At 36.5% G+C, this 24,015-nt stretch overlaps 1 protein-coding gene across 2 annotated transcripts in view; it reads right to left on the reverse strand.

Moving 5' to 3' along the window:
- The window catches only part of LOC136816363 (C-myc promoter-binding protein-like), a 52,993-nt gene that overhangs the window by 19,853 nt on the left and 9,125 nt on the right, over nucleotides 1-24,015 (reverse strand). For both annotated transcript variants that reach the window (XM_067072685.1, XM_067072684.1), the window contains 25 exons: nucleotides 23,510-23,599; nucleotides 22,527-22,672; nucleotides 22,200-22,266; nucleotides 21,746-21,801; nucleotides 21,305-21,449; nucleotides 20,489-20,582; nucleotides 19,408-19,538; nucleotides 18,707-18,835; nucleotides 17,963-18,030; nucleotides 17,618-17,691; nucleotides 17,038-17,183; nucleotides 16,884-16,930; nucleotides 15,938-16,000; nucleotides 14,898-15,060; nucleotides 14,365-14,405; nucleotides 12,999-13,098; nucleotides 12,591-12,635; nucleotides 12,186-12,314; nucleotides 10,677-10,845; nucleotides 10,187-10,363; nucleotides 9,311-9,670; nucleotides 8,978-9,113; nucleotides 7,936-7,987; nucleotides 6,880-7,540; nucleotides 6,459-6,625 (listed from right to left, as the gene is read on the reverse strand). In XM_067072685.1, the coding sequence (XP_066928786.1) occupies nucleotides 6,459-6,625; nucleotides 6,880-7,540; nucleotides 7,936-7,987; nucleotides 8,978-9,113; nucleotides 9,311-9,670; nucleotides 10,187-10,363; nucleotides 10,677-10,845; nucleotides 12,186-12,314; nucleotides 12,591-12,635; nucleotides 12,999-13,098; nucleotides 14,365-14,405; nucleotides 14,898-15,060; nucleotides 15,938-16,000; nucleotides 16,884-16,930; nucleotides 17,038-17,183; nucleotides 17,618-17,691; nucleotides 17,963-18,030; nucleotides 18,707-18,835; nucleotides 19,408-19,538; nucleotides 20,489-20,582; nucleotides 21,305-21,449; nucleotides 21,746-21,801; nucleotides 22,200-22,266; nucleotides 22,527-22,672; nucleotides 23,510-23,599 (3,456 nt within the window). The remainder of the gene's footprint in view (nucleotides 1-6,458; nucleotides 6,626-6,879; nucleotides 7,541-7,935; nucleotides 7,988-8,977; nucleotides 9,114-9,310; nucleotides 9,671-10,186; nucleotides 10,364-10,676; nucleotides 10,846-12,185; nucleotides 12,315-12,590; nucleotides 12,636-12,998; nucleotides 13,099-14,364; nucleotides 14,406-14,897; nucleotides 15,061-15,937; nucleotides 16,001-16,883; nucleotides 16,931-17,037; nucleotides 17,184-17,617; nucleotides 17,692-17,962; nucleotides 18,031-18,706; nucleotides 18,836-19,407; nucleotides 19,539-20,488; nucleotides 20,583-21,304; nucleotides 21,450-21,745; nucleotides 21,802-22,199; nucleotides 22,267-22,526; nucleotides 22,673-23,509; nucleotides 23,600-24,015) is intronic.

The raw sequence follows: 24,015 nt of genomic DNA on the forward strand, positions 1-24,015 counted from the left end.
ACTTTGTTCTGGATTTTACAAATTATATATTTTTCGGGTCTTCAGATTATTCTAAGTACCCAAATAGATACCCAAATCTGGGTACCAAATAGATATCCAACGTTTTCAACCGACCCCTTTAAAGTCGTTGTAATGGACTTCTTTCTAAATTAATTGAGTGTCAAAATAATAAAGAAAAACTGGTTTCTTAAAAAATTCATGTAAAAATGAAAATGAAATAATTTAATCGAAAAACAATATCCCACTAGAACTGTCACTCAAACTTAAAAACACATGTGAAAAAATATATGGGTGGGAATTCCCCCGCAGGGGATTTCCGAGAATCGAGTTATAGTGTATGCACCTCCATTCAAGAGTTCGTGGTTCGAATCTCCGCTCCTTTCAATGTTCCTTTCAGTTCATAGATAGCCAAGTCAATTGACGGTGGTCCCCGTGAAAACGATCGAAAGACTGTCTAACTTTCTTGATTGCAGGTCTATCCACGTAAAATATCTACTCTTTCTATATATCTATTTATTTCGAAATCCTGGCGATTTTTAATGTTTTCCTTTTGTCCTACTTATTAAATACGAAGACGTATTCCCTGGGAGTTTCGGACAATTCCACTAAGAACTTTATTTTCTGCCTCATTAAAATTTTTTACTACTTTAAAGCGTATTAAAGCGTTCTCAAATCTACGACCAGTGATGGTAGAAGAAGGAAACCCTTTTTGATCATTCTTCTCAAAAATTCAATTAAATATCAAAAATGATTTTTCAACGCCGAAAATAGAACTCGTCTCTATTACTGTCTGCACCCCAAAATGTGTGTGAACCCCAAAATGTAGGTTTTTGGTTTGACGTCCACTGAAATTTTTTCAACGTGTTTGCAGCCAGAAAACTTTGGAAATGGATAGCCTATGAATATATCAACTTATCTAAATCGAATTCATCGCTTATTTTGATAATTTTCTTGCGAAACCAGAGATGTTTTTCCAAAGTGACGTCTGAATTTTCGGTCAAATTTTCAATCAAATAAAAATTGGTACACCAAGACTGAAAGATAAGTCCTAAAAACTAGGGTCGACTTTAAAGCCCTGTTTATCCTGAACATTGTGTCAAAATTTTATGCTGGTAGCTCAAACCCAATAAAAGATATGTCATTTTGAAGCACCCTCATTTTTCGAAATTTTGACAAAACTGACGTCAAAAACGTCAAAAAGTAGCAATTTTTCCGTGAAAAACGGAACTAAAACTGATTAAAATGCTACTTTAAAACACCAAGCGAAGCAAAATTTTTAGGTTTCTTTTGATAATTTGACAGAAGGTCTCCGGTTAAAAACTTTTTTACAAAAAAACATAAATTTTGATGTAATCTTTCTGCTTTTTTCTGCAAACACGCAAAAATACACCTACATTTTGGGGTGCAGTAGAAAAGCAATTTAGATTTTTGACAATTTTTTGGATCAATTCCCTTATTTTTAAAATTTATGTCGATTCTGTGTTGTATTAGGTCTTACCATACAAAAAATCAACAAGATTTATTGATTTCACTAGAAGTTATACGGAAAAAGGCTAGCCTACATTTTGGGGTGCAGTAACTTTAAAAAATGAAAGTTCGGGCGTGAATAATTTTTATCAACAATGGTTTAGAATGGAATTATGCATTGGGAAAGAATCTTTAGGTGACAAATAAGTGTTATTAGGCTCATTTTTGTATTTCCAATGATTATTTGAGGCGTCAGAAAGAAAACAAAATTCATCGACATTTTGGAGTACAGTCAAAAATGAAAGTAAGTATAGTCTCATTAATGTATAAAGAACAATTAGCACTCGCTTTTTAAACAGATTTTTTATAAGAACAATCAGACTCCAAAATAAGAACAATTCGAGAATAACGCTAAGCCTGGATGTCTGAATTTTCACTTTTTCTAACATTAGGCCTAAACACCTTTTTTTTTAAAGAACATCCAAAAATTTTGAAGCCTTGGGATGTTCTTAACTTTTTGGCAGACGTCTCTTTCTACTTCTGGTAAAATTGGAGCAAATATGAGGGATTTGTCGAAAGCCTTTGACTGTTTGCTTTATGATCTTCTAATCGCAAAACTTCACGCTTATGGACTTGGACGTAAAAGCCTCGCTGTTATTCATAGCTATTTTTCAAATAGGAAACACAGAGTCAAAGTGGGATCATCTTACAGTAATTGGCTACCTTTGGTATTCGGAGTGCTACAAGGATCTGTTTTAGGTCCAATTCTTTTCAATGTTTTTATTAACGATTTGTTTTACTTCGTAAATGAAGATGACCTCTGTAACTTCGCCGATGATAATATTTCTCACAAATGTGCTTCTTCCTTGCAAGAAGTCATTGAAGCTTTGTATTTAGACTTGAAAATCATCTCACCTGGTTTGAACTAAACTCTCTTGTAGCGAACCCGGAGAAGTTTCAGATGTTATTTCCAGGTACAAAAAAACGCAAATATATCTCTTGACATTTCAAACTTAAATCTTTTGAGAATGTTAAACTTCTTGGTGTAACCATCAACGGTGCTTTATCATTTTATCCTCATATTCAGGATCTATGTAACAAAGCCTCTCATAAAACTAAAACTATCCTCAGAATTAGATCATATCTGAACCAAGAGCAGGCAGACTTAATATTTAATAGTTTTATATTATCTACTTTTAAATATTGCCCTCTCATTTGGATGTTTTGCAGTAAGATGGCCCACAATCTTTTGACTGAAGCTCATTACAGAGCTCTTAGGGCTAAGCAAAATCTTCTCCATCTTGATTATGATGAGCTTTTGGTCGAAGCAAATTGTGTGTCCATTCATACTCAAAATCTCCAACTCATGCAAGTGGAAGTTTATAAGAGCGTCAGCAATATTGGAAATAAATTAGGCTGGAACCATTTTGAAATTATCCAGCGTGATACTGAGAACGATGATGAGGATGTGGATTCCCCACATGCTCCAAAACTCAGAAGAGGCGCTCAAATTAAACTTCCTCTACCAAAACATGCAGTTTGCTTGAACTCCTTCAATTATCGAGCAGAACAGGCTTGGAATAGACTGCCAAATGAGATTAAAACATCAGACTCAGTAGAGAGCTTTAAAGCCAAAATTTTGAAAGCAAAAATATATTGTTCTTGCAAACTGTGTTCAATATTTTAATGATTTTAATATTTTAATTTTGATAATATTATTTACTATTCAGTAAATATTAGATTGTCATGTTGGTTTTAATTAGTCTTTTTGTACTATTTTGTTTCGTACCAACCATAAATAAAGAAAAAATAAACCAGCTGCGCTGGAAAGTCAGCCCAAAAGGCTTAGGAGGCTTAGAAGTACAAATAATAAATCTAGCTTTGTTTTTTTGCGTGGGGTCGAGAATTAAAAGTTTCCGAATATATTTATTGGAAGTGTAAATGGATAGGTTCTCTATTGCTCTCTACAATCAAAACAGCATTAGGGCCTACAAAAAGTTGTTAGGTGTAAATGAGAATGTTAGAAAAAGTTGCTAGGTGTATATGAGTAGAGTGCACTCTTCAATAAGTTTTTTTTAGAGAAGTACGATTTTTTTCATAAGAACCAGTAAATTTTTGACGAGACTCCGCTGTTCTAATTTTTTGCCACTTTGAGCCTAAAATTGTTCTAATAGTAATCCATTTTACCCCTTATTTTACTAATTTGACACTTAATTCGCCTAAAGTTTATCCTTTCCAGGCTCAGCATTGTTCTCGAATTGTTCTTATTTTTCCGAAACTTTTGAGCCTAATTGTTCTTATAAAATTGTCCTTTTAAAAAGGAGTTCACAATTGTACTTTATTATAGAGACCAATTTTATATGATTTTGAAACAACTTTTTTACATATTTCATTGAAGTTTCAGTAAGGGTTTTATCACTGTTCATTTAATTGATTTTGATATAAAATTTTAGATTTGAAAAATGATTTCCTGGTGAAAATGTCAAATAGAATTTTTAATGAGGCTGAGTTTGCACAATAAAATTGTCCGAAACTCATACGAAACGCGTCTTCGTATTATTAGAGAGAACAAAAGGAACATTCAAAACCGTGAAAAGCGAAATCCGCGAAAGATTTAATTTTTGATATAAATAGATAGTTGGAAAGCGATACTTTAGATCACCAGGACTTCAGACATCACGGGTCTGCTGAATCAGCTACATATATGAACAAAAGGAATATTGGAGAGGTCACTCTGTCCGAACTCGAACCGGGAACCCCTGCTTTGAGCCGCGGAAGCCAAAAACATTCGACTATAGCTTCTTATAAAAATAAGCCAATAACCATTAAGACAATTACCGATGCAGCATAGGAGATGAGGAGTCGTAAGACGATATGTTTTGTCCTGCTTTTTCCTTCTATATGCTGCCATCAACAATACAAATAATTGCAACCATTTTCTTCATACCACCATGTATCATTGCAGCTTTTGGGAACACATTTTGTCTCATTATTCTTTGGCAACCTTCACAACGATCAAAATCGAACAAAATTTTAACGTCTCTCGCTTTGAGTGATTGTTTGGTTGGTTATGTAAGCCTCCCATGGACTGTATGGTTGATAAACTTTGCTCAAGACGGAGATAAGACAACCTGCCATATCATCAAAGGTTATTTTTTAACAGGGCTGTGGTTTCTTACCTGTTCGACATGTACTATACTGTTCATTGCATATGAACGATATGTCTCCATCACAAAACACGCTCAATATCATGATATTTTGACCCACGGAAAAATCAATAAAATCATCGGCTTGTATTGGTCCATAACACTCATGTTCGGGATAGGCAGTATTTTCTATTTCATTGTTTACATGGTTGGTACCCAGTTTCTTATAATCGTATCCACGATAATCTTATGTTGTAGCTATTATTTCGTTTGGAAAGCATTTCGACAGAGTGGGAAACTCCTTGCTCAAAATACCAACACGCCCAATCAAGTTGCAGAGAGGAAAAGGCATGAGCAGGAACAAAAACTGGTCAAGAAAGTGTTGACCTTGATTGTCTTCTACTTGGTAGCTTTTGTCCCTGTTTTATTCTTCAACGTGTTGTTGCTTATACTGTTTTGGCTACAACCTGATGTCGTATCAGCAGATGTTTTGAAACATATAAATTTGTTCGTTACTTATGCCATCCTGTCCAATTCTTGCTTCAACCCTTTCATTTATGTGTGGAAAGATGCAAGGTTCAGACTTGCTTGTAAACGCTTGCTTCAAAGGCGTGGTGTGATCGCTCGATCAAGAACCGTCAATCAAACGAACCAAACATCTAGTTTGTGAGACCTCAGTATTGACTTATTATTGTTGTGGAACTAACCTCTTTATAATACACGAGATTTTACTGTTCCAGAGTTGATTTTAATGGGTGCACTGTATCGGCAAAGGTTTTACATTATACCAATTTGCACGTGCAACTAACCTTAAACACTTAAAAGCCGCAATACACTTTACAATACATGAAGCTTTCGAACCTTTTCTCAGGGGAAGGTTAAAAGGCTGTTTATATGGAGGCGGGATGACCCGGCTAGGTGAGATAAATTTTCGAACGCCACATGATTTATTTTTAATCATCTGATTCGTCCAAAACTGTGAAAATCCATCCCACCTCACCCATCCACGCCCGCCAGCCCGCCTCCATATAAACAGCTTCTTAGCCTTCACACAGCCTCGTCGTGGTGTTCAAAAGCCCACGAAAAAGACAGACAGATGACATAATTTAAATAAAAAGACTGTAATCATACGAGATCACTCGTTCAATCTATTATGTCATGTATGTTATAACCCCTCGAATAAAACTACCTTATTACACGAATACTACTAGTCATTTTATTAACACGAATTGAAAAATTTTGTGTTAATAAAAACCTCCTTAATTAAAACCAGCCGCTGTTTCCTTAAAAAAGCAGAAAAATACATGTTAATTTCAGATCGTGCAAATTTTAAGACCGTTAAATACTTGCCTAGTAATATTTGTGTAATAAGGTAAGTCGAGAGTGGCATTTTTTCTTGGTTGAATGTTTACACGTTTGAGACAATTTTCGCACGTGACAGTTCTGTTCCGCTCTGAAACGAAATGAAGCCATTCTATTGGTTAGAAGTGACGTAAGATTTGAATGTAACCAATAAAACTGCTTCATTTCGTTTCGGAGCAAAACGGAACAGTAATGTGTGAAATTAAAGAAAAGAAGAGAATTTGTAATTAGCGGATTGATGGTGTTTAATGGATTTATGCAGTGAATTCAGCACTTTCACCCCGGCAAATTCAAACTCAAAGTTTGGCACAAGGATTGAACAAAAGGACCTCTACTTTTCGAATCTTTCTATAATTCGAACTAGTATATTGGTCCCCTCAGCTAGAAAGTAGTATAAAATACTCTCTGCAATTATATTTCTCTAATTCGAAGAAAATCCTTGGTCCCTTGAAGATCGAATTAGAAAGACTCAAATGTACTTACCAAGTTCCAATAGAGGATGGGTTTTTGATCAACGAAATCTTTAGACTGCAACAGCATGCCACCATCCTCACTGTTTGCCAGCAGGTTCTCCAACTCCTTGCGCAGAACCAATGGGCTTAGATAAGGAACCGAATGAATCACTTTCTCTTCTACTTCAAAAGTATTTGCTAAAGAAATATAATAATTTTTTCCTTTTTCACTTCCACGCCTTCATCGTAGTAAGCAATTTACGGAAGCACCCAAAAAAGAACGGGCGTTTGTTACTTAATTTGATTTTAAACAATATAACTGGAAGCAAACGCCCTTGTTTTTAGGGTGCTTCCGTATAAAACATTACGTCATGAATATCACAAATAGAACAGACATCGATACAATTCGAATGTTTCCCCGTTTGAGTTCGAATTAGCGAGAGTCAACTAACCTGTGTTCAAATATATTGGTCCACTACTGGCGCTACTCGTTTTACGATGTCTCTTGTATTTCTCCGATGAAGCAGGGCTTGAAGCAACGCTGTTCGGTACACTGTGACTAAGCGAGACAAGGTCGTGACTTCCTGATTGAATTTGCACAGGATTGCTTGTTACAGGGGTATGAGTAAGGGAGACAAGATCTTGATTGATATGCTGCATGTCCACCAAGTCGCTTACCACACCAGGTTGACTGAGCGAGGCTATATCATGACTCGAAGATTGGTTCAGAGAGACCAAATTCTGATTAACAGATGTCTCGGCAGAGTTACTTTCTAACGAAACAAGATCTTGATGTTCTGTAGACGATTGTTGAACAGGCTTGATATCCGCTGCTAAAGGCGCCGCCCCACCGCTAAAGAAATCCGCCAGGGCGTCCGCCTGCGTCTCCTCTTGAGGTGTCGATGCGTCTTTTGATGCAAAAATACCGAAGGGGTCAGTATCGGAGGTTTGCTCATTAGCTTTTGGTTGGGTTTGTTCGGAGGGGATGGTTTTGGGTATGGAGGAGTTGCTAGCAAACATTTCGTTGGCACTGTTCTTCGAATGGTCGGAACAGAGACTGTTCACGCTACCAACGATTTTGCTTGAGTTCGAGGTTGTCGCACCACGGTAGTCCTGGAGAGGTGAATAATGGGATATGAAATAATGAATTTGCAATGTATTTTCTAAAAGGGGTCTATTTCACAGATATCTTATATGAAACACTAGATAGAGCTCTTCTGTGTTTCCTAAGCAACGGTGAAGTAAAATAATGCGCCATCTTTGCTGAAAGTAGGTCACAGTAGAAACCTCGATTTTCACTGTTGAAACTTTTTTGACACTGCAATGACTTCAAAATTTTAAGGATCTGGGAAGCTAAATTGTGACGTCACTTCATCCAAGATGGCGAAATATTTTGCTTCAAATAGGGTAGGAAAAGCTCTATTTAGTGTTTTATATAAGATATCTCTGGGCCTATCTACATAATTACAAGATTGCTATATTATGCAATTGAAACTTTATGGAGGTACCTTTAAGCTGATGGTCAGCATCGGTACTCGTTTGATCTTGCAAAAAGGACACCTGAAAAAGAGAAAGATTTATCATTTGCGTGGGTAAACATGTAATATCCATAGTTCAGCCCCCCTTCTCTTTCTTAAGGGGGAGGGGGATAACACCTTCCGAAAAAATGAAGGGAACAGGAATTTTCATTAAAAAAGGGGGGGGGGGGGGTAGCAAGGAAGGGGGATAGTTTAAGAAGGGGAGCTTACATATTGTAGATTATTTTCAAGCACTGTTAGGAAATTTGGTCTTCATGAAAGGAAAAGCCCTCTTTTGACTTCAATACAGTGTCTTCTTTCAACCCTTTTCAAGCAAAGATTTTAACTCCAACTTTGTGCCCACTTTTTATAGCTAACAAATAATATGTGAAATATCTTTATAGAGAGAAAGCGAAATAATAAACTTCTTTCTTTTTTTTGACTCAGACTACTCTAACGGAAAACTTCCTATCTAAAATATATATAAGACCCCCTTCTTAAACTATGCAGCTGATATACAGTTCAATTGAGATGTATACAGTTGCTTCTCTTCAATTCGATTTTAAAGGGACTAAAACTTAGTATAAGACCTAATTGAGAAAACTCGAATTAAAAGGAGCATTTTAAACCACTTTCCAGCTGAGGGGAACAATGTATCAGACCAATGTTTCATGACATTGCATCCTACAAAAGGTCTATAGCGAATTCATGTATCTGTGTTCTTTTGCGACGGAGACGGTTAGCCTCATAACTGACTGAGGACGACGGTAAATCAGAACTTTTACCGTCCTCGAATTTGCGGGTCAAAACTGCGGTCACTCCGCAATCCTCAAAAAAGTGCAAATACATAAACTCGGTAATAAATAATAAATTTATTAATAAATTTTGTTTTCGACTGAAGATTGTTTGAACAAAGACACGAAACTGTCAGTATTGATACATTAATTGATACAATAACTGCTTCAACTATCATTAACTCACTAATAATAATAGACGGGCGTATTGCAACATTGAAAGAAGTTGATATACTTACACAATATTAAGGTTGGAATCATCGGCACTCCACGCACCCATTATCTCTTCATCATACACCACTTTATCACACATTGTGCACACTTGGCAACTACAGATGATCGCTTCAAGTGCTATGTTCCGTTTCTTTATTGTCCCTGAAATCAATAGAAAAGTATTTCCTCTATTTAACGCCATCTAATAAGCGCCACGCCCGAAACGGGTACTTTAAAATACAAAAAGACGCAGCTGAAATCAAAAATCTAAAATTAACTTTTGTATCGGAGTTCCATTTTATAATGATACGAAAAGAAAGAAAAATATATTCTGCTCATAAATAAAATAAATAACATACCTCTCTTAGTAGATGTTTTCGAAGATGGACCAATCTCACTGTACAGATCGGCCACCGAAGATTGAGAGCCGCCAAGGTCGTCCCATGATTCGGTGTGCCTCAAAATGCTAGTATCGCCACCACTAGTGCTGGAGTTGACAGACGTTTCACTGCCTTGACGTTTGTGTTTTGAAATATTCATTGATTTCAGAGCTTCGCTACCATCTTGGTCCGATGACTGGGACGATAAGCTCAAATTTCGGACGTGCCCGTTCAGTTTTTTGTTGATCGAAAAAGATGGTAGCGATGCTGTTGCTGTTGGATTGGAAGTTGTGTGTGAAGTTAAGTCCGGGAAATCTGTTGCAAACCCCGGTAAGAATCCTGTAAAGGGAATAGACAAAAAAAGTGCTAAAAAGTACAATGAAATTAAATAAAAAATCATGGCTCTCTAAATCGTTTTGTACAAGCATCAATGCAACGACTTCAAAAAATTGAGCCCCCCCCCCACAATTTAAGTAGCTGCAGCTTGCTAGGTCTGTTGATTTAGTGCCAAGTCTTATTCAAACTTAGCCGTTAGTAAGATTACAAAACCAAACTTAGGAGAAGCATGACTTATTCAATCAAAAAGTGAACCTTAGCACATCTTTCTCTGGGCTCTAATTACTACGGTGGCCCAGAAGGCTCAAGATATAGTTTAGGGGCCAACGTAAATTACCCAATAATATAAAAAACAAGCAAAGAAAATGTTTGCGAAACATTGCCTTCAACGGCTTCCGTTTTTACAGGCTTCTGCTCATCCTCTAGCGAAAAAAGTTTCTTATAGTTTCTTATACAGGAAGTATATCTATAGAGGTCTGCGATTCAGACTACCGTTTTTATAAATTACAAAATGTTTACCTTGTGCTATGGGCTGTTGCCGTGTGACGTCACCGATGACCTGTGAATCAATATTGCTCGGTGTTGCTTCGGTTTCTATGGAAACTAACAAATCATCTTGACTGTCAGTAATGGGCGTAACACCTGGAACGCCCAAGGGTGCACTTTGTGGGTTTTGATGATTTTGTGTTTGCTTTCCTGTAGAAAATATATGAATCGAGTTTTAGGGCTTTGAATCAGGACCAGAGGTTTTTCAGGTTTGGTTTTAAGTTACATAATTTGCGCCATTATGGATGAAGAAATTCGATTGGCATTGGAAAATGGAAGGTTTTTTACATAATGGTGGATTTCCAGCTGTAAATTTCTTCTTATAAATAAACTTCTACACTCAAAAATGCAATGGTAAAAAGACATCTAGCTAGGTTTCTATCGATGTACTTCAGTTCTTATATGGAAGCGTGAACAATTCTAATAAAAAAAATTGTATCAAATAATTTCTCACAAAACAAACCTATCGCTTTGTCCAGTGCTTCATCACTGTCAAAACTAACCAACGTGTTACGCTTTGTGATCGCTTTACGAAAGCCGTTCATTGCCATGACGACCAGACGCAAACGATTCCATAGTTGTGATGGTGAATTGGACGCGTTCTCTGGCAACCATTGACCCTCCAATACAGCCTGTGTTGACAAAAAAATACACGGGTTACAAAATTATATCAGTGTAGTAAAAACATGTGATTACTCGAAAAAGTTCACGTGATTTTATTCCCATGTTACTTGTTTTACAACTTACAGTTAATTCTTTATTAGTGGTAATAAATTTGAACCAATCAGAAATAAATGTCATGTAACAAGCACATAAAAATGTCGAGTAAAAGCGTAATTTGTCTTCAGACTTTAATTTTGCAACCTGTGTTTTGGCAATTCTATATATTGGAAGATGTAGAAGAGTAGAAGGTTTTGCTTATATGTAAAAGTAGTCGCACAAGTGAGAAGACGCTCGATGATTAGCTTTAATGTAAGATCAATTCCAGTCCTAAGAGTTAGTTCATCTAATGTTTCCAGCTCAGACATAAACGCATGCATAATTTATTGTCCTTTAAACTGCTAGTCGTTAAACAGCGTAAAGTAAAAAAAGTAATGAACATGTAGGGATGGTACATAGCGTCAACCCCCTGACTTGGGGGGGGGGTGTTACACCTAACAAATGGAAATGGAAACTAGGAGCTAAATTATTACAGCCAAATATTTGGGGGGACCTGATATGTTTTTTTTTGGGGGGGGGGGGCTGGAATTTCAATGGCAAAGCTGGGGGCTGACTATTTCTTCTACTATTTTTCTTTATATCACCACATATTTATCCAAAAACATTTCATTTTACAGTCTATTGATTTTGTTTTAATCACTAAAAGATTATGTTTACTGAAAGCACATAATTAATCTTTAGTAAGTGTTCTGTTGTACCCCAGTTCTGACGTCATGCCGTGGCGAAGAATAGGAGGCGCCAAAATCAAAATCTTTTAAAATTGCCTACCCAGTTTGCTCGAACTTTAGTCACCCACCACACTACTGCGCACTATAGTCATTTTCACCCACGAAATAAAGGCCTTTTTACATCTTAAAACCGTTAAGGTTTTTAGAGAATGGCAAAAGAATAGAAATGTGATTTTCCCTAAAAACGATGTTAAATCAACAAATATTTTATACTAGGTAGCTATAGGACTGGGGGCTGCTTAAAAAACTTTTAATAATTGGGGGGACCTAAATCTTTGGGGAGACCTATTTTTTGCCTGGGACCTAGGCCTGGGCTGACCCTATGTGTTAGTCACTGACCAAGGTCGGGGTTTGGGACGGCGAAATATATCGTTCTTTGATAGTTAGGGTTAGGGTTTGTCGATTTTTTGTCGCTTTTTAATAGTTATTTGTCGTTCTTTTCAGATGATCTGGAAATGTTTTTCTAAGAGTAGAGAAGCTAGCACATAATAGTCAAAAAAAGATAAATAAAAAAGATAAACTACCTTATGGTAATATCCCCACGTGACAGCATTTGGTTGGTTACCAACGCGTTTCATCTCAAATAAAGTTTTGACTGCTAAAGCAGGGTGGTTGAATTGACCAGACAGTTGCATTAAAACTCGGTAACAAACCTGTAGAAAGGAAACAAAAAGGTGATTGGGAAAGATTCATACACGTTATAAGAACAAACTATATAAGAACATAAGGCTTCGATTACCAAAATGCTAAGAACAAGTTAATAACATTTTAAGGCTTTGGGGACTCGAAAACAATCTTAATTACTTTTGAGGGAGTTGATAAAAACAAACTTTAAAGGCAGTCTTATCTTCGCATTAAAGATAGATTTCTAAGTTTTCAAAGACAGTCTTTTTATATTGAAATGGCAAATGAACCAGGTCAAAAGTCACCTCATCTGGAAGTTTTGCTTTGGTTTCGCTGATCTTTTTGAGAACCTGAAAAGTATAACATAAAAATAGGTAAATCATACAATTAAATCACTAAACTTCAAATAGACCCTGGAGGCAGTTTCCTGCCCTACAAATCTTTGATCAGATTTTTTTTAAAGTTGTACCCTAATGGTAGCACTACTCGATAGCGGTGTAAATGCATCGGAACGCTCCTTGAATGATTGTGATGATGTAGCGCCGTTTGACGTTACTTTTAACACTATAATGGCTTCTTTGTGGAAACTACTTTTAGAAAAACTCTGATCAAAGAAAGCGGAAATAGCTGGGTCAAGCAAAATTAACTAGTGCGAAATCGAGAAAAATATATAGCCTTGAAAAGTATAATCAAATTCAATTGTAGTAATTCACCTCGAATGCTTTGAAGAGAAGACTTTGTTTATTTTGAAAGTATTTGATGTACGACGGTAGATGGATGAACCACAGCGTGAAACAATGTCCCAATAAACACCTAAAATGTGGAGAGAGAAATCACGCCCATTAACGCCCATTTTACACTTAATCGAAGTTTGAAGGTAGACAAGATATTGGCTACAGCAAGAAAGACCGTGGGTTCAATCCATGTCAAGGCCATACAAAAGAAATAAAAAATGGCAATTAATTCCTCCCTGCTTGGTACCTGCCAATTAAAGAGATGAATTTGGGGTGTATTAATTCAGTGCTTAAGAATTGCACATTGAGACGTCAAATTATGTCATTGCAGTTGTTTCAAGAAACTGACATCACTTCTATTTAAAGCAAAACAAGTCAAAACGTAATAAGCCAGCAAAGTGACTATAATTAATGGTAACCGTCAAAAAACTAGACTGTAGGATTTACACAAAACTAACATGGCTGGAACCCCCCCCCCTGGCCTGAGGGGGGGGGGGCTAAAAGGTCGAACAGCAATTGGTACCTAATTTTGGCCTGTGGCTAGGGGGGAATAACCATGTTAGGGGTCACCTAATTTTTTTCAGATGGACCTGCCTGGGGCAATGTCAATTGAATTTTCTTCTATTGACTATGCTGGGGGCTAGATTCTATGTTTGGTGATTTTTTTCTGAACTTGCTTTTCATCATAAGCAGCCTACCAGACCATAGGTTGGCACTTTCTCATCTTATATTTTAATGGGCAGTTCCAGAAAAAAACCATTACCACAGCTGTGGACGACAGGGTTTTGGGATTTTTTCTTCACTTAGAAATCCTGAGAAATTTGAAAAAGGTTTCGGAAAATCCATGATTTTTTCTCATTATTTAATCATATGTATTGGAAATCCATGTCGGTCACAGGGGTGTAACGGACTATAACTTGAACCGCCCAATCTAAGCAATGCTCAAAAACTGAAAATTTGGTATCTAATATATTATCTGTAAAAATTCTTTAATTCTGTTGCATTACTTAGATAAAAAATCTGTCTGGCAAGGGATTTGCACCCTGACTTACAAAACCTTGATAATCTGGCAATAACCTTCAGTACTTAGCTTATTTCCTATTTCTTAGGGCATTCATTCTATTTAGCAATAAGCTAAACTAACTATTGTATTTGTTTGATTGTTTGAATGAAAAGGATTTTCGAAAAAATTTGACGTGTCATGGCTTAGGGGGCACCTAAAATATTTGGCAACCAGGGGTTACCTAAATCTTAGGGGAATTCTTAGGGGGCACCTAAAACCTGCTGCCAAGCCATGACTTAAAATTCTACGATTCTTCCTTTTGAGAAAAAAACAGTGACTCACCTTGCCCATAACGTTGGGCTATTGGCCTGTTTCTTCGCACTCTGAAAATATACAGTCGAAGAGATGAATGAAAAGATGGATGGTACACAGACTGTTCGAATGAATGTGCTTTTAACCATTGCTAAAGAAATAATGGCTTAGCGTACAGGTGTTCTTAATGGGGGAAAGCTTATATCATACCATCATCATCTAAGGGAGCAGGTCACCGAAAGAGCCCAAATTAGAAAAAGGTAAACTTAGTCAGGAGAAACAACTTACAATGGTCATACTTAAACTGGCGACCGCCAACGCTAAAGCTTTAAAAGAGCGGGCCGATTTCCAATAAGAGAGGAGCGAGAGTCTGTCTTTTGGGTTTATCTACCTTGCCCTTAAGCCTTAATATATTTCGGTTAGTTCCTCTAAAATCCCCCAAAATAAGGGCCGGGGTTCAGGTTTGTTGCTGTAAAACCCGTGACAAGATCTGGCAGTCAGTTTATCTATAGAGCAATTCCCTGGTTGAAAAAAAAATATACAACTGAAACTTTAAAACGTACCATAGAGCCTTGTAGACGTTCGTGTACAGTCCTCCCAACAATGGGCGATCGAGGCGGTGTGTTGGTGACATTAGGGAGTAGTCGATTGGTGGTGGTTTTGTTTAGCGATGGAGGCCTCATGGCTGCGAATAAATCCTCGCGAAGTTTCGGGAAGCCGTTGTACCTATCGCAAAATACAATCAATTTTCTTTAGTCCAAACGTTCATAACTAGAATCTTTCTGTAATTCGAACTAAAACATTCGGTGGTACAGATGCTCTCGATAATTTGAATCTTTCTCTAATTTGAAGACGATTCTTAATCCCGATCGAATTAGAAATACCCTATTGCATTTTTTATGCCAAGAAGTTTTTACGGGAAAGGCTCAATAATCAGTCTTTAAAGACGAGTAGATTCGGTTGGTAATTGGAAGGTAAATCCTTCAGCCAGAGGCAAACATTTCATAGCGTCAGCCTGGGTTTAGGTCCCAGGCAAAAATTAGCCCCCCCCCCCCTGAGTTTTAAGTCCCCTCAAAGATTCATGACATTTTTGGTTGCCCCCAAGGCTTTCGACCTTCGACCATTTGTTACACAAAAAATTCAATGTAAATTGTGTTGCAGTTTGAAGGTTAAGATAAAACATTTTGTTAATTTAATATGAAAATGTGGGCCGCAGGCGAAGGATTTTTAGCTTCATGAGCTTTAATTTGAGTAATTGAAGCCAACCATTAAGATGAAGTATTCAGCCCCCACGTTAAATTATGAGATTTCAGGTCCGCCCAAATATTTAAAACATCTTTAACCCCCACCCTTTTTGGTTTTGAGGAGGGGGATGACGCTATGCATTTACATAACAGTTTCCATTCTTTAATTGCTGAAGAACTATTTTGTTCACGCGACGCCGAAAGAAGAGCAAATTATTCAGGCTGCGCAAGCAAATGGTAGGGAATACGTTAAATGACATCCTTTTAAGAGGCGCAATAAAAGAAAATCCATATCAATTGAAAGAAAGTCCTCGACTCGACCATGAACAATACATTCTAAATATCAATAAAAAACTTACGTGTATACTTCATTTGGAGGGAGTCCTGATGAATCAGGCGGTGTCACTACCACCGTTGTAGAGCTGAAAGAAATAAGACGGTAAGATTTCATTACTAAAACCACATTCATACCATTATTGAAAACAAATGTTGAAAGAGTGCGCGATACACTAGAAAGGAGCTTCTATATTTTCATTGGTTAATATGGTCACTGTCAGTTTAACGCTTTGTGCGATCATCAGATATACCGCAAATAAAAATTTTCTCTCACGAGCAAGATGTGTACATTCGAAAAACAATTTTGTGAAGATACACATATACATATAAAAACTTCTTACTCGTATAGTTGTGTTTCGACTTATAACTTTATTTTTGGGCACCCTGTAGCGTATACAACTTGCGAGAGAAAAATTTTTATTTGCAGTATATCTGATGATGGCACAAAAAGCGTGAAACTGACAATATATATGGTTTTTCAATTTTAACAAATGGGTATCGGGTGTGTTGTGTGAGCCAAAAGGGTTCACACCACCCTTGAAAGTCTCTCGTATGGGTATAAAACCATAAAAACAGTAATCTAGTGTCTCACAGGATCCCAAAATCATGAAGTATCAAAAATGGAATCCCTCAAAGGGTCATAAATTCTTGCAGTTTGGACCAAAGTTTGAAAGTTTCTTGGAGGGTCTTAGAAACGTCAAAAAAGGGGATAAATTTTCAAAATTCAGTCCCTTAAATCGTCGATTAGCAAACTTTGGCTCGAACATACCGTCACCTCGCAAACCTTGTACCACCCCCTCCCCACCACTACGAGATTCGTCTGTATTTTTTAAAGTTAGAACAAAATTGTTAGGTTCTTAGAAGGTAAGGTTGAAAGTAGTTACTTCAGAACTAAACAAACCCAAATCAAAGAACAGAAGATATGAGTAAAAACTGATTCATGGCATAACATTTTATGATTTGACATACCTCCCTGACGAGCCTGTGTTTCGAAGGAGTTGCGACGTCACTTCACACTGTAATCAGGAAATAAAAGAGTGGATCAGTTATACAAATATTCACTAGTTGGTTGGTTGGGTGAATAAAATTAATCATTATAGAAAACTCAATGATGCTGGCTTACCCTTTCTGTACATTCATCAAAGAAAGCTAGCTCAGCATCATTTTGTGATGAGAGTGATCGCGACTCAATGAAATGACTGAAGAGCTGTGTTTTCATCATCAGTTGGAAAAATCTCTCAGTACCACGTGGTCGACTTCGCACAAAGCCTAGAAAAAATGGAAAGAAGAACCTGCTTTCAATTTTCAGATTGATTTTACACTTTGATTGGTTTTGGAGACTGGAATGCGATTTCTTGAACCTGGAAAACCGTATAGGAGCTTAGAACACATTAAACGGTTTTGTTTTTAAATAAGAGTGATATCGTTGGCTTACTCATCAATTTTAATTCACAAGCTTTTTCATATTGGATTGACACGTATGTGGAGCAAGATTGGTCAGAAAGAGGAAATGAAAAACATTTTTTCACTTACCATATATCAGCGTAACATAACAAAAGGCAGACACTGCCCTGATGTGAAATATGTGTCTGATATGAAACGGGAACACTTATGTAAAAATAAAACCTTTAAAATTTTCGGACGAGTTTTAATCGCAAAGTTTGAAAAGAACATTTTTTTAGCCAGTAATAATCGAAACAAACCTTCCAGGTCGAAGAGTGTTTTGACATCACGTGACCCAATATCTGGACGCGATGTGATTGGTAGTAAAAATTGTCTGGAAAAAGGAAGAAGAAAAAGTCGAATGAGGAGCAAATTATTAATTTGGGGGAAGGCAGTCACTCTTAAAGGGAGGAGCAAACACGAGGGGAAGAGTTTCATGGAGAGGGAAAAAGATCCAATGTAATGATTTGTATCTATACAGATGACTCACGCTAATCCGAACTAATAACATTCGAATATTTCTCAAACCCTGTAATTCAAACAAATTAGATTTCCCGTTTGAGTTCGAATTAGCAATAGTTTAAACTTATTAAAAAGCGACTTACTTGTAACTCTTTAAAATTTGAGCGTGAAAACGTATAAAAGCTTCTTGTATGTGAATTTCCAACGATTTCTAAAAGAATAAAAAAGATGGACTGTTATTATTGAAGTCTTGTATAAAACTGAAAATAAAAGGGCCATTCCAGAAAATTTTTGTTACCCCCCGTCGGACGACGTGCATCTTTTAATTTTTTCTAGCCTCAGAAATAATTTTTTTTTTCCAGTGGTGGTCGGAAATTCCGATAAAAATCCATGTACTTTTGTAAAATGCATCGGAAATTCCACTCTTTTTTGCCTTTTTTTAATTAAATTGCCTTGGAAATTCATACATTTTCTTCTCTCGCCTTGGAAATTTCGAATTTTGGTGAAAACTTTTGCCCTCGGAAATCCTGTGTCGTCCGCCCCCCTGTTACAGACAAATTCTGGAATGGCCCAAAAGAAAACAAAAAGAAAAATCTGACAACACTTGTCCACTTGGTCCGTGTAGGTGACCCCGAATATTTTACTGGAACGTTCCATTTTACTTATGCAATCAACTTTCTCTAATTCGAATCTCTACTATTTGAATCTTTCTGTAATTCGAACTAAAATATTGGTCCCCTCAGATGAAAAGTGGTTTAAATTACTTTCTGTAATTCGAAACTGTCTCTAATTCGAATACAATTTTTGGTCCCTTGAAGATCGATTTAGAGAACTGTATCTTTAAGTCATCATCTACGGTCCTTTGTCAATTGTTGATCAATTATTACCTTTTTCTTAACAGAAGTGAGGTCATCGAGAGGAGCCATTTCCACAGCTGTGTTGGTATGTTCGTTAGCAACTTTGGATAGTTCAGCAAACAGTTCGTCTAAACGGTCTTTTAGAATCTTTCCAGGTTTCTGTTCGAAAAAAATGGTCTGGATATTAATTTCAAGTTAAAAGCAGTCTGAACATTGGTCTAATAGCAAAATAAAGTACTGAAAGATTCTATCTAAAACGGCCACCGAAACGGACCCAAAATTCATGCCATCGAGTCAAATGTTCTTCTTTTTCACACCATCAAGCGATTTTCTTTCATTCCACGTTCACACGGGGACTTAATTCAACGCCGTAAAAAAACCACAATCACGTCATGACGCGAACAGCTTTGGGGTTCCGACTTTTTAGATCATTGTCACTGTAAATGTTTCAGTTTTGTGGCAAAGATACGTTTCTCAGAAAAGAATTCGGGATTACAGTATGAAAGCCCAACAAACGAACTTGAAGAGGTGATTTTTTAACAGTGTTGCAACTACATGTGGAGAATCCGGACGGAAAGTTCCAAATTAGACAAAACGTTAACGAAATTTGCTTTTTCCGAGGCTTAAAATTGGGACAGAAATCTAAGTGAAAAATCTCACCAAAGACGAAAAAATTGCAACACTTTTTTAAGCAATAATGCCGGAAGAAAACCCTCTGTAGACTTTCATACCTTTGGTAATACTTTCCACGTGACCGGTTTTTCATTCTTCTCGACAGCTTGCGTAATCATATTGGTGTCCAGGTCCACGCACGTCACATCTGATGGCGGACTGCTTTGATCAAAGTAACGAGAATCAAAACCTAAAAGACGAATCTGATTTGGTAAGAGAAAATTCCCGATCACGGTTGGGCTTAAAGTTTATGATTTTCGGGGTCTGAAAAAGGACACTCATATACAACATCTCCATAACCTAAATGTGGTCTAGAATAAGTTTCCTAGCATAGTTTGCAGAGGGGTTTGAAAGCCCCTAGGTTTATTTCATCTCCCCTATATACCCATCTCCCCTATATACCCATCTCCCCTTCTGTAATGAAATTTTACCCCCCCCCCCGCCTTCCGCCTTTTTTGCAAAACATCTGAAATCGCTCTATGCGCTACCAAAGTGATCAAAGAGTACAAAATGTATACAGTCAAGAGTCAAAGATTTCACAATATAAAAATATAACTTGCGTTTTTTAATAACATGATACACTTTTGTGTTTTGATATCTTTACTTGAAAAGAGACTGTAACCATTTGTATATGATTGAGTTGATCAACATTTCCAGAAATTTTTCATTTCCTTTCTTATTTGATCCCCCTAGTTTTTTAGGCAAATCTTGGTACCCCCCCCTTACAAAGGCTCCCAAAAAAATAGGCATCCCCCTATTAAAAAAGGAGGTGGTGCAATCGATGTAAGCTATATAGTGACAAGTGAGTCCCTAGGTAGGAACTTAAAAAGTCTGCCAACTAGACCAACACCAATAGGTTCTACTATTTTTCACCAGATTGATCAAGTATTAGACCAAGATGATTCTAAACAGCATTATTGAAAGCAATTCAGGGGGGAAAGGTTGATTCAACAATTGATAATTCTACAACATATTAGGGCGAGACAATCTAAAGGTTGGCTCGTGTGCCAGAAACTAATAATTATAGATTCAAGTATTTCTGTGATGAAAATGTTCGAGCCATGTTATGTTGCTGATTGCTAAAATATAAAATGAAGAATCTTCTAGAAGGTGAGTAAAAAGTTTGTAAAAAGTACTTACCGCATATGAAAGGCAATGGTGCGGACAAGACATCAGCCAGTTTTAACGGACACAAAGGGATGTAAGGACACTTCCATTGGAATGGAAAAATGAGCTGAACGAAAGAAAGAAAGTAGAGTATAATATAAGTCATGTCTTGCACCGCTAGCATTTAAAAGGTTCTGCATTTCAATTTACCGTGAAAAAAAAAGTCGGGAAAAAGTGACGAAATCTTTAGACAGGGACAAAGTTTTCCCCGGAGAAAAACTATTCTAGTCAACTACAAGAAAGTTGTGACAAAGATTTTCACAAACATTTTCCCTGATTTAAATTTTTCCTGGCGATACTTATATCCCCCCTTTGAAGTATTCGGGATATCCGCCATTGCAATGTCTTCTGACTTTGAATAATAAAGAATCGACAGCTGATTGGTTATAAGTGCCGTAAAACCAAGCAGCCAAAAAACAAATTTTTGCTTGGCCTGCCTAATAAGCACCCTGTATTATCCTACTCATGAGTACTCATAAATTTTTCGAAATATGTTAAGGTGTCTAAAGAAAAGTCTCTTAATTTGCTCTAGATTTCCTGATATTGCCCGTCTAAATATTGACCTTAAATGGGGTATTCAGAAATGCAATAGGCAACACCAACTTGAGCTTGTAGCCTATCTTCATCTCATCAGGAGATTTTCTATCACCCTGTGGCAATGAAAAACCGTGGTCGCCTGGTACAGGCAAAAGTCTTGCCGTTATTCCAGCCAACCTCCCTGTTTATTAAGCACCCAAGAGTAGGTTGTCTCAAAAGACAACATACTTTTCCACATCAAAGAGAACTTACAGAGGTCAGTGCTTCGCCCACACTGGTCAGCAGAGCAGGTCGTAGAGAGTGTATCAGTATTTTGTGTTCCGTTAGAATACAATACAACAATACCATGGAATTATCAGGTCCCAAACAACGTAATAATGCAGTGAAAGAAGCCCCACTAGAAACAAGAAGAACACAGGTATAACATATTATAGCTTAAGATCAAGTAATGAATAAAAATTCAATCACAACAGAATAGCAATAATGTTAATGATTTTCTTATGCATTCCATTTCATTGTTACTTGGTCGATCAGGATTTCTGGACACTCCTTGCCCGGCCCCTTCCTTGTCATGATAGAATTTCGATAGAAATTTTATAGCTATTGACTGTAAATAAAGAGGCCACCAATCAATTAGCACAACTTAGCAAATATTGGCAATGTGTTGTGTGTGTTGAAAAAAACATGACTTACCTAATGGGTATGGGCCCATTGGAGGGTTCTGTAATCTCGAATCCTTCATGTATAATCTGGAATAAAAAGAACATTGTTGACAGAAAATTTGGGATTTTTATAAGAACAATTTTATAGTAAACACAAGGCTCAATTGTGGTAAAACACAAATAAAGTAAGAACAATCTCAGCCTCAGATCTTAGAAATGGCTTAAAAATACGTATCTAAAAAAAAGCCCCTTTTAAGTCAATAAGTGAATAAACAGGAATAAAGTAAAACATAGTAAAAGCATTTTGAAAACATTAAGACCTGAAAATCACGACAAAGAAAAAAACAATCGAGCCTTAGCAAAAGTATACTGGTTCTTATAAAAAGGAAAGCGTATACAAAACGCAAAGAAAAGACTGTGGTAATGTGATTTTATTTCAAAGCTAAAATATTATTATTTGGCAAAGCGCAAACTTAAACTCATACCTGTACGTAAACGATGGGTTTTTGTGGTGTAGGAAATGGTATGTTATGTAGGAAGTGGGAAATATATCTGAAATTGAAAAAGAAAAGTGTTATTTGAAATCAAGGTTTGAAAAAAAAATGGGATACTTCTGTTAAAGAAAAATATTAAAAATTGAAGCTGAAAAAAAATAAACTGTTTTTAGTTACAATTTTGTATTTCGTAATTGAATCTTTCTAAATTAAATGCAAGTAGAGCAGGGTTTTCAAAAAGTATTTTTCAAAAAGTCAAAATAAAATCCGGAAAGGTGTATTAAAGCGAATGGTGAGAATATTGAAAATCAGCAATACCTTTCAATAGGAATGTTTTGAGTCCCAGAAATGGTGAGCCGATACAAGGACATCAAGAATCGTCTAAATGCATCGAAGAATGGGTATTGAGATAACAGACAAATGCATTTGTTGGTTTGAGCTACCAGATGCTTGTCTTGGTGTGTCTAGTAATAAAGAAGGTTTACTAAATAAGTTCTAATAATATTTGGTTATATCTGTTGAACTATATATACCCTGGACTAAGCTATTTAGCCTTTCTTTGACAGGAATTTTTTTAAAGAAGCCATTGCAGTGTTACAATTTAACTTCAAACAGTGCTACCACAAGTATTCAAGAAAAAGTAGAGCTAGCACTCTTTTGAAGCTTTTACACTGCTATTGAGAAATGCTTCCACTAGGATGCCACTTTAAAAAAACTCTGATCAAAGGTTATGGTTGGCTGGGAATGAAAAACTGCCTCCAGGGTTTTTATTAAGCCCAGTGGTTGAAGCATTATTTAAACTGTCAAGATTAAAAAATCAATATTGTCAACTTTAGAATCTGAGGATGTATGTTTCAGTATGTTTTGTTGTGCATCAAAAGCAAATTGTTGTTTCACGAGTCTACAATTATGCTTTTAAAAGGCAAAATAAACTAACACCCTGGTTTTAAAACCATATGCTCTCTAGATTAACCAAGGTCTTACAAAATTGAGAATTCCACCATCTAAAAACAGCACCACCCTAGATCTAAAATTGTGTGTAGCTTCCCTAATCCCAAATAACCATTACCCTGGGTGTACAAACTGAACTTTCCTGATTTTCAAAACCGTCAACCTGAGTTAATAACAATTGTATTTTTTTATTACCCTGGAGTTACTACAAATAAGAATCTCAATTTCGCTTAAAAAACCCTGTTAAAATAAACCCTTAAAAATTTGAAATTTGAAAAGATTACCCTACATTTTGGGTAGCCACTAGGCTACTACTGCTTTACAACATAAGACATTCGTTTCTAAAGTACCTGTTGTTGTGTTTCAATCAAGCTCTCCACTTCAGGTGTGTATTTTTCTGTTGGAAATTCTTCAAAAAATGTGACGCCTGCGCCATAAATCTACAAAAGAAAGGGAAGGAGCTAGAATTGACATACTCAAATAATATTGACAATATCATTATATTATTGACGGTCTTGGCATCAAATACTTGCAATGAGTTCCTTTTACACATTATCTTGTCATTGATTAAAAAAGATGTTGGTTAGACCACTGTCAAAAGGAAGAGAAATTGAAGAAATGGGAGAGAGCAATCAGTTTTTTGGGCAGAATGACTTAATGCTGTTGTTTATTACAATGGGGATTTAAGTAATGTCAGTCTGAAGAAGAAAGAAAAAATCTTTAGTTACATTAATGAAAACATATCCATAAAAACATTATTTAAACGAGTGTCTACAGAGCCAAATATCAACCGCGTAAGCATGAAACAGTCTGTAGTATGTTTTTATATTTAAAGAAAAAACAAGCAACATGCTGA

The sequence above is a fragment of the Clytia hemisphaerica genome, unplaced genomic scaffold (genome assembly GCF_902728285.1).
Source record: "Clytia hemisphaerica strain Z4C2 unplaced genomic scaffold, Clytia hemisphaerica genome assembly, whole genome shotgun sequence".
In the NCBI taxonomy this organism is placed as follows: Eukaryota; Metazoa; Cnidaria; class Hydrozoa; order Leptothecata; family Clytiidae; genus Clytia; species Clytia hemisphaerica.